The 15073-nt window shown below is 37.7% G+C and overlaps 1 protein-coding gene and 1 long non-coding RNA gene across 15 annotated transcripts in view; one reads left to right on the forward strand and one right to left on the reverse strand.

The window, feature by feature from the left end:
* Positions 1-15073, forward strand: part of RNF38 (ring finger protein 38) — a 141676-nt gene that overhangs the window by 117715 nt on the left and 8888 nt on the right. For all 14 annotated transcript variants that reach the window (XM_064380000.1, XM_064380002.1, XM_012463381.3 and 11 more), the window contains 6 exons: positions 2790-2957; positions 4177-4347; positions 7288-7449; positions 7764-7870; positions 9290-9374; positions 14605-14726. In XM_064380000.1, the coding sequence (XP_064236070.1) occupies positions 2790-2957; positions 4177-4347; positions 7288-7449; positions 7764-7870; positions 9290-9374; positions 14605-14726 (815 nt within the window). The remainder of the gene's footprint in view (positions 1-2789; positions 2958-4176; positions 4348-7287; positions 7450-7763; positions 7871-9289; positions 9375-14604; positions 14727-15073) is intronic.
* LOC105724619 (uncharacterized) overlaps positions 1-15073 on the reverse strand; it is an 88150-nt gene that overhangs the window by 27520 nt on the left and 45557 nt on the right. The window lies entirely within an intron of this gene.

A 15073-nucleotide genomic window follows, 5' to 3' on the forward strand; every position in this document is an offset into this window, starting at 1 on the left:
CTGTGTTTAGATACACAAATACAGAAGTTAGAGGGACCAACCCTTTGTACAGCTGAAAATAGACAAATAACATATGACTCCCTCAAAACTACTAATAGATTACTGTTGACCAATAACATAGTCGATTAATACGTACTTTGTTTGTGTAGTATATACTGTATTCTTATAATGATGTAAGCTAGAGAAAGTGTTATTTAAAAAATCATAAAATACATTAAGTATAAGTGGATCATCATAAAGGTCTTCATCCCTATGGTTTTCACGTGTTGTAGGCTGAGGAAGAGGAGGAGTTGGTCTTGCTGTCTATGTGGAGGAGAATCAGGCACACTTTATGCAACTTTTATTGAAAAAGAAATGTGGGCAGGGCATGGTGGCTCATACCTGCAATCCTAGCACTTTGGGAGGCTGAGGCAGGCAGATTCCTTGAGGTCAAGAGTTCAAGCCAACCTGGCCAAAATGGTGACATCATTTCTCTACTAAAAAAACAAAAATAGCTGGACATTGTAGCAGGTGCCTATAATCCCAGCTACTCAGGAGTCTGAGGCAGGAGAAATGCTTGAACCCAGGAGGCAGAGGTTGCAGTGAGCCAAGATAGCTCCACTGCACTCCAGCCTGGGTGACAGAGTAATACTCTGTCTCAAAAAAAAAAAAAAAAAAAAAAAAGAATTTGCATATAGGTAGATCTGTGCAGTTCAAACTCATGTTGTTCAAGGGCTAACTGTACTTACTATTGTGTTATAATTACCTACAGGGTTCAGTATAGCAACAGCAACATACTGTACAGGTTTGTAGCCTAGGGTCAATAGGCTATAACATATAAGCCTAGGAGTATAGATGCTCTGCCATCTAGGTTTGTATAAGTACACTCTATGATGTTAGCACAACAATGAAATTACCTGACACATTTCTCAGAATGTGTCCCTGTCGTTAAGTGATGCATGAGTAGATATACATGGCATATGACTTGAATGAATGTAGATGATTTGGAACAAGACAGAATTGCTAATAAGTGATCCTGGGACAGTTGGGTGACCAAATGAAAACATGACATTTGATTCATTACTTCATACCATTTCCAGGAGTCAATGCCAGAGAGATTAAAGATTTAAGTGTTAAAGGCAAAACTATAAATTTTTTAAGAAAGTAACATAAGAATAGCTTCATGATCTTCAGTAGGGAAGGCTTTCTTAAGATAGAAAAGGCACCAACTATTGATGAATTAAACTCAATTATCAGAAATAGACATAAACATATATTGGTCATTTACTTTTTGACAAAAATGCCAAAGAATTCAAGGAGGGAAGAGTTTTTGTTGTTGTTGTTTTTTTTGAGACGGAGTTTCACTCTTATTACCCAGGCTGGAGTGCAATGGCGTGATCTCAGCTTACTGCAACCTCCGCCTCCTGGGTTCAGGCAATTCTCCTGCCTCAGCCTCCTGAGTAGCTGGGATTACAGGCACGCGCCACCATGCCCAGCTAATTTTTTGTATTTTTAGTAGAGATGGGGTTTCACCATGTTGACCAGGATGGTCTCGATCTCTTGACCTCGTAATCCACCCGCCTCGGCCTCCCAAAGTGCTGGGATTACAGGCGTGAGCCACCGCGCCCAGTCCTTTTTTTTTTTTTTAAGATGGAGACTCACTCTGTCACCCAGGCTGGAGTGCAGTGGTGCGATCTTGGCTCACTGCAACCTCCACCTCCTGAGTTCGAGCGATTTTCCTGCCTCAGCCTCCCAAGTAGCTGGGATTACAAGTGCATGCCATGGTGTCTGGCTAAAGTTTTTTTGTAATTTTAGTAGAGATGGGATTTCACCATGTTGGCTGGGCTGTCTCAAAATACTGACCTCAAGTGATCAGCCTGCCTCTGCCTTCCACAATGTGCTGGGATTACAGGCACCCACCACCACACTCGGCTAATTTTTTTATTTTTAGTAGAGACGGGGTTTCACCGTGTTGGCCAGGCTGGTCTCATCCTCCTGATGAGCTGATCTGCCTACCTCAGCCTCCCAAAGTGCTGCAATTACAGGCGTGAGCCACTGTGCCTGGCCAAACTAATATCATATTTTTTTCAGTTGTGTTTATATTGGCAAAAGAATTGAAAACAAATTGAACGTGTGTTGGTACACCATATGATAGCACTATGTTAAGCAAATGTTTCTTGAAATGTCTGGCTAGTATCAAAAAGAACAAGTTGCCTTTAACTCCCTTGAATATATACCTGCAATGTAGTATTAAATGGGTAGTATGATCTCATTTCTTTTAAGAAAACAAAAACATGACAATTTATGTGTAATTGTGCTGAAAGAGTAGAAGGATGAGTTATCGGCATTGTTTGCCTTTGAGTTTTAGGTAAGTTGGGAATAAGATTGGCTAGGAGAGAAAGGAGACTTTAATACTACTTTGCGTCGTTTTGCTAGTTGTTATGCTAGTTGTTAATGAAAGTTTGTTTTGAATGTGACCAAATAATGGAAGATACAAGCTTTCATGTTTCCAGAAATTTTCTTTTTAAGAAAGTACTCTGTCTTATAAGGGTTAATGTAGTAATCCATTATTTCCTTGGGCTTTTCAAGTCATTTGAGGGAAGAGTTTAGCCTCAGTTTTGTGGGAATAGTACATACTCTTGAAATTGCTCTCCCATAAAAAGACAATGAATATTCTGGTTAAAACTATTGGAGAGTACATTGTGAAAATCCAGGTAGCCCAGAGAGGAGCCAATAAATGACCAAATGTTGATTTTGAATAGTTAACATTTTATCTAAACAGCTAAAGTTCATTTGTTTTTTGTTTAAAGCTCCATCAAGGAACAGTCCCTGTTTCTTACACAGTAACAACAGTGGCACCACATGGGATTCCACTCTGCACAGGCCAGCACATCCCTGCTTGTAGTACACAGCAGGTCCCAGGATGCTCTGTGGTTTTCAGTGGACAGCACCTTCCTGTCTGTAGTGTGCCTCCTCCAGTAAGTCTATGTCTTTGTTCTCATGAGATATTACTGTTAAGCACACCAGCCCGAATTTGATTTTGTAACTTATTGACTCTGGAAGCCCTCTTTAGAGGAGCTAACTGCGTTATATAAGCAAATGAAATTTAAGAGACTCCTTTTGTAGTCTCACTTTAAAGTAAAAAGGCCAATTTTATTGCAATAAAAATCTGAGCAACCATTTAATAAAATTAGCTTTAAAACCTGACATTATATTTTTACATTGATTATACATTTGAATATGCTGAAGGTCAAACCATGTTTTCTCATATATCAACACCAGTTATAGTTAAAGCCAGTGAAGGTCAGCCTAAGTCTCAGAGACCTTAGTGTTCATCACTTACTGAGTTTTAATGGGCACTTTGAGTGCTTGGTCTTATTCCTTACTATAGGAAGACTATGATGAAAATAGCATCAGCCACTATTTTCTCGTCGTTGCATCTGAAAAGTTAAATGGCTTGCTTAGTGTCATAGAGACAACTGGATGGGAGAGCAGAGATTCATACCCACTTTTTTTCTTGCCTCTGAAGCTTATGCTTTGTCCTTTAATCTCAGGTCAGCCTCCTTTCAGAAATGAGGGTGCTGTATTTAAATGATTTATCTAAGGTCAACAATGTCTTCAAAGGAAAGCACTTAGCAAAACTTAAATTTAATACCTTGCTCTGAATGTAACATTAAAACATGCACACACACCCCATACTAATTTAACAGATTAAACACACACACACACACCCTAATACTAATTTAACAGATTAATTTACCCAAGCTTTGTGTTTCAAGTGATAGAAACATTGTACCAAATTTAAGAATTATCATACTGAGAGATCATAAGGCAATTAGTTGACAATTGTGTTCTTATAAAAATCCTAGGAAGAAAAATATTTCTACAGGATTGAAAAAGGGAGTTTCTTGAAGTATCAGTAGTGTTTGCTACTTCTTAAACCAACTAGAGAGAGGTTCCTTTTCTATGCAGGACTTACCCCCGCACCCTGTTTCATAGATGTTTAAAAGGCTAAAATAAGTGTTTCAGCCAGTTTGTAAAAATTATATAAAATACATAATAATTATTATCAATACTTTACCAGTAGATATACTAGTAGTTCATTGTTAATATAAATTATTAAAACATGTGTATGATTTTGGGAGAGGTGTGACAATGACAGATTGAATCTCACTACTGTAATCGTTTCTCTTACAGATGCTTCAGGCATGTTCAGTTCAGCACTTACCAGTACCATATGCTGCATTCCCACCCCTTATTTCTAGTGATCCATTTCTTATACATCCTCCTCACCTTTCTCCCCATCATCCTCCTCATTTGCCACCACCAGGCCAGTTTGTCCCTTTCCAGACACAGCAATCACGATCGGTAGGTATCTCTACTACTATGTCAGAAGGCTTAATTTTTATTAATTTTTAATTTTTTCAGAATGTTTAGACTAGGCACATAACCTTAGTGGATATAAGAACCAGAAGAATGCCTAAGTTACTATGTTTAAATGGCACATTTAAACATAATAACTTGGCCAGGTGCAATGGCTCATGCTGTAATTCCAACACTTTGGGAGACTGAGGCGGGCAGATCACCTTGGGTCCAGAGTTCACATGGTGAAATTTTGTCTCTACTAAAAATACAAAAATTAGCTGGGCATGGTGGCATATGCCTGTAATCCCAGCTACTTAGGAGGCTGAGGCAGGAGAATCACTTGAACCTGGGAGGCAGAGGTTGCAGTGAGCCAAGATTATGCCACTGCACTCCAGCCTGTGCGACAGAGCGAGACTGTCTCCAAAAAAAATAAACAAACATAATAACTTAGGCATTCTTCTGGTTCTTAAAGGAATCCAAACATATACAAATTAGTAAAGACATTTACCTTAAATTTCTGATTTCTTAAATTTTTCCAGTTATTTTAATGTCACATTTGTTTTCTGTCGCATCTGGGATCCTTCAGGAAGTAAATCTGAAGAAAAGTTTTTAATTGTACTGTTTTTTTCTTTTTATGTGGTTCTAAATTGGAAAATGAAAATATTATAAAAATTGTTAATACTTGTTAGAATAATATTTGTATTCATTTAGGTAAGTAAATTAACCCTTCTGAATTTCAATTACTTTTTCTGAAGGCCTGGTTTTCCACTATTGTGATGAAAAGCAGATGAGGTAGTCTATCAACGTAGCTAAGTCTGTCTTGGGACCGTGATATAGTTGAGAGGCATATTATTTTAAGAGACTGGGAGAGGTAAATACTACGTAAGTACAAAGAAGGGCACAGGAAAAAAAAGGTCCAGTTGTTTGAATAGGCTGGGTTTAGCATTGGAACCATCAGACATTAAGGAGAAACAGGAGAGATAACCTATGGAAATGGCTAGAGTGGAAGATTTCAGATCTGTGGAAAGAACTGGACAGTTTACTATAGCAGTCTTTCCATTGTTTACTAATTTCTGTACCATGGATTTCTGTACCATGCTGGGTACCAAAGAGGCTGCTGTCCTGAAAACTATAGAAGCAATTATGACACAAGTCTGGCTCATCATAAAAGTTAGAATTGCTTCTGCAAGAGAATCTTTTCTTGGAATTAGTATTGGATTTGTGCCAGGAAGTTCTCCTCAGCTTCCAGTATCTGGGAATTCAGAGTTAAAGCAAAATTTAGCTATCACTGGTATCTAAATTTGGAATTCTTTTAAAGGTCCACTCACATAGCCATATCATGACTTCATTTTCACTAGTGTCATAGTGTAATTAGTTGTGATTTTTCTATAGGCTTCCAAATTAAAGCTTAGTATTTACTTATATTTGAATAACATGTTGCTATTCTGTAACTAAGGGAGGAAGTCAGACTAACATTTAAAAATACATGTGCCCAAGAGAATTTAATTGAAAAATCACGAAATGTGTACACAAATGTAGTAGCATTATTCCTAATAGTCAAAAAGTAGACACTCCAAATGTCCATCAACTCATAAATGGATGAGCAAAGAGTGGTATCCATGCAATGTAATACTCACCCATAAAAAGGAGTGAAGCATTGATAAAGTCCACGTAACAGATGAGCTTTGAAAGCCACATCCTAAGCAAAGAAGGTAGACACAACTTCTTGCTTGTTCCATTTAAATGAACTGGTTCCATTTACATGAAATGTGTAGAATAAGCATACATAAAAATGGTAAGCTGATGGCTTTGGGAAATGGATATTGACTGATAATGGGCAAACAGTTTCTTTTTGGGGTGATAAAAATATTCTGGTATTAGATAACGGTTACATAATTGTGAATACACCAAAAATCTATTTAGTTGCATTCCTTTATCACATGTCAGTTATATCTCAATGAACTGGTTTTTGTTTTCTTGTGGTTTTTGTTTTCAGACGGAGTCTCCCTCTTGTTGCCCAGGCTGGAGTGCAGTGGTGTGATCTCAGCTCATTGCAGCCTCTGTCTCCCGGGTTCAAGTGATTCTCCTGCCTCAGCCTCCTCAGTAGCTGGGATTACAGGCGCCTGCCACCACATCTGGCTAATTTTTGTATTTTTAATAGAGATGGGGTTTCACTGTGTTGACCAGGCTGGTCTCAAACTCCTGACTTCAGGTGATCCACCCACCTCAGCCTCCCAAAGTGCTAGGATTACAGGCATGTGCCTCCGCCACCAGCTGAACTGTTATTTTAAAAAAATACGTATCTGCTGTGTGCTTTGCATAGCACTACATTGCCTCAGTGTTCACCACACACTTTTGAATTAGGCTGTGAACATGCCAGTTTTATGGATGATAGTACTGAGGTTCAGATTAGGTAATTTATCTAAAAGTTACATGGCTTATTGGTAACAAAACAGTACCAAGATTCTGTCTAATGTCCAAAAGCCCACAATCTTTTTGTACAGCATTATGCTTTCTGTACCATATCTCATTTAGCCCAGTTTCTGATTTATAAATGCACTTCATGTTTTGTTTGAACTGTGAAATGTTAAGTGTCTGAAAATTTTTTAGGTCAGCGTGCTATGACTGAAAAAGTAATTTTAATTTTCCTATCATTGGCTTACTTGATTACTTTTTTTTTTGTCTTCTCATTTTAAGAGAAGGTTCAAATAGTAAAATAAATGGAGAATAATGGAAGTGTTTAATAACATGTTTTAAACCTTATTGACATTAAATGTAGGAAGATTTTACTGTAGTCTATATGTTTACTTGTATGAATTTTAGATTCATGTGAGCATCAAGAAATGCATAGCCTTAGAGACATTTGGGGTTTTTTAATTTGTGCTTATTGTAAAGCATCATCTATCTAAACACAGGAAATACATATATATTTTTTCTCCTCAGCCTCTGCAAAGGATAGAAAATGAAGTGGAACTCTTAGGAGAACATCTTCCAGTAGGAGGTTTTACTTACCCTCCATCAGCCCACCCTGCAACATTACCTCCATCAGCTCCTTTGCAGTTCTTAACACATGATCCTTTGCACCAGGAGGTGTCCTTTGGAGTAGTAAGTTTTCATACATTGTTATGTTAATTATTTGCTTTGGCAGCTTATTTGTTCTGAGTTATGTTTCAGTATAACTCACCATATTTAGAATTATATGTATTCTCAACAGCATTCGGTTGGAAAATTATATTTAGAAATATACCTAAGTGTATGGTTTAAAATGGTTGCTGCATTAATAAGTTAGAATTTAAGACATACTAAAAACCTTGAACAGTAAAGAAATTTACTGTTTTTTTTTTAAATTAGATACTTAATTTGACAGATTATTTGTAAATGTGGAGTCCTAAATTTTTTTTAACATTTTTTCCCTGCAGCCTTATCCTCCATTTATGCCTCGTAGGCTCACAGGACGTAGTAGATATCGATCCCAGCAGCCAATACCACCTCCCCCATATCATCCCAGCTTACTGCCATATGTGTTGTAAGTTTTTTCTTATCTTAATGATTTCTAAATTTTGAAACTCTTGAGATTGTCTTTCCTTTATGAATGTTGTCTTTGTGGTCTAGCTGGGGTGTGTCAGTTATTTGTTTTTACTTAATGTTAAAGGGTGGGGTGAGGGGAGCCAGTTAAAGGTGAAAGAAGGAGAAGAACATTAACATTGGAGAAGTGGGGAAGGAAGAAATCTGTGAGCCAAAAAATAGCTTTAACAAATCAAGAAGCAAGGTTAAGATTTTTGCCTCTTTTACAACTGCTATTACTTACCACCAGTCTTGAGTATTCAGCTTTTGGTCCTGTTTTTCTTGGGGGGGAAAAGGAAAAAAATTATTTCTATGTCTTAAAACTACTCTGTTTGGATTAAGTTGGTCTGTAAGAGAAATACCCCATAGGTGGTAAACATGGTAGCTTTGTTTTGGGACAGAGTCTCACTCTGTTGCCCAGGCTGGAGTGCAGTGGTGCAATCTCAGCTCACTGCAACCTCCGCCTCCCAGGTTCCAGCGATTTTCCTGCCTCCGCCTCCCAAGTAGCTGGAATTGCAGGCATGTACCACCATGCCCAGCTAATTTTTGTACTTTTAGTAGAGATGGGGTTTCACCATGTTGGCGGTCGGTAGTTCTTTATTTCTCTCTCATATAATAAAGTCTAGAAGTAGGCAACTCGATGATTGGTTAGCCCTGTGACTATGAACATTGTTAATGGCTTCCTATTCATTTTTCTAAGATGGCCTCTCAGGCTCCAGTCATAGGTCCACATTCCACCTAGCAAAAATAAAAATGGATTCCTCTGCCTACCTGCTCCTCTCAAAGTTATGTCCCAGAAGTTGCATGTATAAATCCACCTCTGTATCACATTGACCATAACTTAGTCACATATCTGTAATTTCTAGGAAAGCTAGGGAGTACAGTCTTTATACCAGAAGGCCACATGCCTGTATTACCACACTGTTGTAGTTTTTCCTTCCTTCTTCCTCCTTCCCCTCATTTTCTCTATTTCTCTTTCTGTCTTAATGTCAGATATATATGTCTCCCAATTTTGTTCTTAAAATGTTTTAATTTAAGGTCTTTTGCATTTCCTTATAAATTTTAAAATCAACATGTGAATTTTTACTTAAAAAGTGCTTGCTGCAATCTTGGTAGGTACTGCATGAAATTTACAGATTATTTTAAGGAGAAAGTGACATCTTAATGATATCGAGTCTGCTAGTCTTATGTGGTATATTTCTGTTTATTCACTTTTAAGTTATCCTAGCAGTATATCTGCAGTTTTTATTGTATAGTCCTTCCATATGTTTGGTTAAATTACCATTCTTCATTCTTATAGCACTGGCCTCTGTCCTCCCTGTCCTGTTCATTGAGTTAATGTACTCACATATCAATGCTTGTGTGATTGTTTTCACTGCAGATCAATGCTTCCAGTGCCACCTGCAGTGGGCCCAACTTTCAGCTTTGAATTAGATGTAGAAGATGGAGAAGTAGAAAATTATGAGGTTAGTAGATGAATTGTGAATTCATTTGGGGAGTATTGTGTGCATTAAAGTATTATTCTGCTTAACTCTTTAAACCACAGGCATCCAATCTTTTGACTTCCTGGGCCACATTGGAAAAAGAATTATTGTCTTGGGCCACACATAAGATAAACTAACAGCCAATAAGCTTTTTAAAAATTGCAAAAAATAAATCTCATAATATTTTATGAAAGTTTATGAATTTATGTTGGGCTATATGCAAAGCCATCCTGGGCTGCATATGGGCCATATGTTTGGCAAGCTCGATCTAAACATTTATTAGGTAAACACTTAGTACATTTCAAGATACAAACATGTCATAAAAACGTTTAACATCTTTAAGAATATTTGAATGTGTACTACCACTTACCCATGATAATAGGTAGGTAGATTGGTGCTCTGTTAGAATTACATACAATTCCAGTGAGAGAATGCAAATGAGAAAACAGCGAATTTTGATTAGGTGTGCTGAAAGGATTTTATGGAAGCCAAAATGTTTGTGCTAGATCATAAATAATGTAGAAGCTTTTTCATGTGTAAGATTTAGGCAGAGGAGTGCTGGACATTCTTGAGAATCAACATACCATCTGGTTAAAGTGAAAGGGAGAAAATGGGCATTTGATTGAAAAACTCTCTTGGTTGTCCTTGATTGCTTGCTACAGAGTGGACATAATTTTGAATATTGTGGGGGAGGAAGGAATCACTAAATGTTTTCATTGCTTTATGGCATCAATGCTCTTAAATATGAGTCAAAACTGCCAGTACTGTGATGTAATTAATGGGAGTGGTTAGAAAATGGTGACAGGGAAGCCTGTTTAGTTGGTCAGGCGATAAATTATAAAACCATGCGTGTTCTGAACTTTAGGAACTGTGACTAGAAAGGAATACCACAGACAACCAGTTTTTGACAAGGCCACCAGGAAGACACAATGGGGATAGGATAGCCTCTTTAAGAAATGGTGTTGGGAAAACTGGATATCCAGTAGCCAAAGAATGAAACTGGACCTTTACATTACACATGAAAGTTAACTCAAAATGGATTAAAGACATAAATTTAAGACCCGAAATGATAAAAGTGCTGAAAGAAAACAGGGGAAATGCACCTTGATATTGGCTTGGCATTGGTTTTTTGGCCATCACACCACAAGCTTAGGCAACAAAAGCTAAAATAAATAACTGGGACTACATTGAACTAAAAAGCTTCTTTACCGCAAAAGAAAGAAGGAATGAAATGAAGGGTAGCCTACAGGTTGGGACAAAATATGAAAAGTATATATCTGATAAAGGGTTAATATTTTTAAAATATATAAGGAACTTACACAACTCAACAGCAAAAAAAAAAAAAAAAAAAAAACCCAATTAAAAAAAAAATGGGTGAAGACCCTGAATAGACATTTCTCAAAGAAGACACAAAATGGCCAACCAGGTACATGAAAAGGTACTCAACATTACAGTCATCAGGGAAATGTAAATCAAAGCTACAATAAAATACCACTTCACAACCGTTAGGATGGCTGTTAACAAAAAGTCAGATAAGTATTGACAAGAATGTAGAGAAAAGAGAATGCTTTTACCATGGGCTGCAGAGTGAATGTTGTGTTAGCAGGCATGCTCTCCCCATGCTCTATAAAAAAAATAAAGCCTGGATGACAGTACATCTTGGTTTAATCAATATTTTAAGACCGTTTTTAAGGACTACTGTTCAAGAAAAAAAGATTCCTTTCAAAATATTACAGCTCATGTGCTCTGATGAAGATGTACAAAGAGACGAATATTGTTTTTAGACTTAGCATAATTTCTTAAGGGCCCTCAGAATGACAAATGAGCATTGGCTTCAACCTACAGTCACCAGCTGTATTAGCCCTTAACAAAAGATTCAGCCTGTTCTTTGAAGCCAGGTATTGACTTCTCTTCCTAGCTATGAAAATCTTACAGGGCTCTTCCAATATAGTGCTGTTCCATTTACATTGAAAATCTGTTCTTTATTCACTTTCATCAATGATCTTAGATAGATCTTCTGGATAACTTGCTACAGCTTCTATATCAGCATTTTCTGCTTCACCTTGTACTTTGTTTTTATAAAGATGGCTTCTTTCCTTAAACTTGATGAACCAGCCTCTGCTAGCTTCCAACTTCTCTTTTGCAGCTTCCTTGCTTCTCTCAACCTTTAAAGAATTGAAGAGAGTTAGGGCCTTGTTCTGTATTAGGCTTTGGCTAAAGAGAATGTTGTAGCTGGTTGTATCTTCTATCCATATCACTCAGACTTTCTCCATATCAGCAATATGGTTGTTTTGCTTTTTTATCATTTGTGCATTCCCTGTAGTGGCTTTTCTTTTTTTCTTTTTTTGAGACAGGGTCTTACTCTGTCACCCAGGCTGGAATGCAGTGTCATGATCTCAGCTAAGTGCAGCCTCGACCTCCCAGGCTCAAGTGATTCTCCCACCTCAGCCTCCTAAGTAGCTGGTACAGTAGACGAACGCCACCATACTCAGCTAATTTTTGTGGTTTCTTTTTGTTTGTTTTTGTTTTTTTTATTGTTGTGTTGCAGTGATAAGGTTTTGCCATTTTGCCCAAGGCTTGTCCAAGTGTTGGGATTACAGGCATGAGCCACTGTGTCCAGCGGGAATGGCACTTTTAACTTCCTATTCAAACCTTGCCTTTGCATTTATAACGTGGTTACGAGTTTGGCACAAGAGGCCTACATTTTAGCCTGTTTTGGCTTTGACATGTCTTTCTTTACGAAGCTTAATCATTTCTAGTTTTTAAAGTGAGAGACATGTTACTCTTCCTTTCACTTGAACAATTAGAAGCCATTGTGGAGTTATGAATTGGCATAACTTCAATATTGGTTTGTCTCAGGGGCGAGGAATACCCAAGGAGAGGGAGAGAGACGGGTGAATAGCCAGCCAGTCAGTGGAGTAGTCAGAATACACAACATTTATCAGTTAAGTTTTCTGTCTTATACAAGTGCAGTTTGCGGTATCACAAAACAACTACAATAGTAATGTCAAAGATCACTATAGCAGATACTAAATAACGAAAAAGCTTGAAATGCTTTGAGAATCACCAAAATGTGACACTAAGATATGAAATGACTACATTGCTGTTGGAAAAATTGAATTAATAGATTTGCTCAACATAGGGTGGCCACACATCTTCAATTTTTTGTTTTTGTTTTAAAAAGGTTGCATCTGGGCTGGGCACAGTGGTTCATGCCTGTAATCCCAGCACTTTGGGAGGTCGAAGTGGGCGGATCACCTGAGGTCGGGAGTTCAAGACCAGCCTGATCAACATGGAGAAACCCTGTCTCTACTAAAAATACAAAATTAGCTGGACATGGTGGCGCATGCCTGTAATCCCAGCTATTTGGGAGGCTGAGGCAGGAGAATCGCTTGAACCCAGGAGGCGGAGGTCTCAGTGAGCCAAGATAGTGCCATTGCACTCCAGCCTGGGCAACAAGAGCAAAGCTCTGTCTCCAAAAAAAAAAAAAAAGGAGCATCTGTGGCATTCAGTAAAGCAAAGTGCAATATTTTCTTGTCATAAAATAGTTAATTCTGTTTTTCTCATCTATCATTATTTATTTGTTAACCATTCTGTTAACCCTGTGGCAACCTGAAAAATGGAGAAAAGCAGTCCACAAAAGACATACTAATTTTGGGATAAACCAAATGAGTTATTAGAGTCATTAAAACTCAGTAGAAAGGAGGTACTGGTGTAAAATCAGTAAGCATAATAATTGGCTGGGCATGGTGGATCACTTGAGGTCAGGAGTTCGAGCCCAGCCTGGCCAACATGGCAAAACCAAGTCTCTGCTAAAAACTAAAAATAACAAAAAAATTATTCAGGCTTGGTGGCACGTGCTTGTAATCCCAGCCACTCAGGAGGCTGAAACAGGAGAATCACCTGAACCCGGGAGGCAGAGGTTGCCATGAACCAAGATCATGCCATTGCACTCCAGCCTGGGGGATGAAACGAGACTCTGTCTCAAAAAAAAAAAGGGGGGCATAATAATTACAGTATATTGAAACACACCAAATACGTTAAAGTTCATGAGTTTTGATAGTGGATACTTCATAAAAGAAAAAAAATTCTTTGGTCTCATTTATCCTACCCTTTCTACCTTTCTACATAAATTATTCTGAATATTGTTTAGTATGAGGCAGATGCTCAGTATGGAAATTACCTAATAAATGAAGAATGATAAAACTAGAATACTACCATTTTGCCATCCTTAATGAATTAATGTATCTAGACCATGTTCCATCTTTGGCTGCTAACATAACCACTAGACATCATAGGCCTTATGGTAGAAGTAGTCACATCTTCCTGTTTACAGGACGAGAGGACAAGGAATTTGTTAAACTCCATGGGTCAGGGATGGGAGGTTCATTCAGCAGATTTCAAACTGGGAATTTCTACAACTAATTAACCTGGTTTCTTCAAATTTAAGAGTGAAAAAGAAACTTGAGACCTATTAAGCCATGGTATGTTATGGATTTGTTTGGGATCCTCATTTGAAGAAACTACCTGTTAAAATTTTGAAAATAATTGAAACAAAAGTCTATCTTTTTAGAGCAGTGTCTCTCAACCTGGGGACAGTTTGTCCCCCAGGGGATATTTGGGAATGTGTGGAGACATTTTTGGTTGTTAAGACTGGGGGATATTACTGGCACCGAAAGAGGGAGGCCAGGAATGCTCCACAGCATCCTATAATACCCAGGCCAGCTCCCCCAACAAAGAATTAACCAGCTCACAGGGTCAAAGTCACTAACTTTGTTTTACAGATGCACTTGATAGTAACGAAATGATATCATCTTTCAGTTTTGTTTAAAAATAATGTGAGATTTAGGATAGATGGTAATAAGTAAAAGATTAGCCGTGGACTGTTGAGTCTGCATAATGGACATATCAAATTTATTAATGTCATTTTTCTACTTTCGTAGGTATTTAGGTTTTTTCATAAGAAACCTTTTAAAAATTGTTTTAGTAGGGTTCTGGGTGGTGCACACTTGTAGTTCTAGATACTCAGGAGGTTGAGGCAAGAGTATTGCTTGAGGTCAGGAGTTTGAGGCTATAGTGTACAATGATGATGCCTGTGAACAGCCACTATACTCCAGCCTGGGCAACCTAGCAGGACTCCATCTCTTTTTAAAAAAAATTGGAATACATAACGTAAAGAAAGATGAAAATATGTCTTCTTTTACCGCCACAGGCCCTGTTAAACCTGGCAGAGCGACTGGGAGAGGCAAAGCCTCGTGGACTGACTAAAGCAGATATTGAACAACTTCCTTCTTATCGGTTCAATCCTAACAACCACCAGTCAGAACAGACTTTGTAAGTGTATTTTTCTGACATCACTCTGCTAAATTTCCTTTTCTACCTTTATGAAATAAAGGCTTAAGAGTCATTAAGGTAAAAGTTGGGAGAGGAAACAAAAAGTTAAAAATGTTTAAGAGTCAGAGATGACTTTGATAAAAATAAGTTATCTCTCTTTCATGCTCTAAGCCAATGCTTGCTCAGTAAGTCATGTAGAGCTAATTATGACTGCTGTATCGGGTGGTATGGATGTAGAACATTTTTGTCATTTTAGAAAGTTGTTAGGGCTGTTTTGGATTTTTAGGTTGCTTAGAAATTTTGTTTCTAATTCACATTCTAGATTGTTTAATACAAGATTGAAAATA

The sequence above is a fragment of the Aotus nancymaae genome, unplaced genomic scaffold (assembly GCF_030222135.1).
Source record: "Aotus nancymaae isolate 86718 unplaced genomic scaffold, 86718_ANA_hifiasm-v0.15.2.pri h1tg000003l, whole genome shotgun sequence".
NCBI classification, from domain to species: domain Eukaryota; kingdom Metazoa; phylum Chordata; class Mammalia; order Primates; family Aotidae; genus Aotus; species Aotus nancymaae.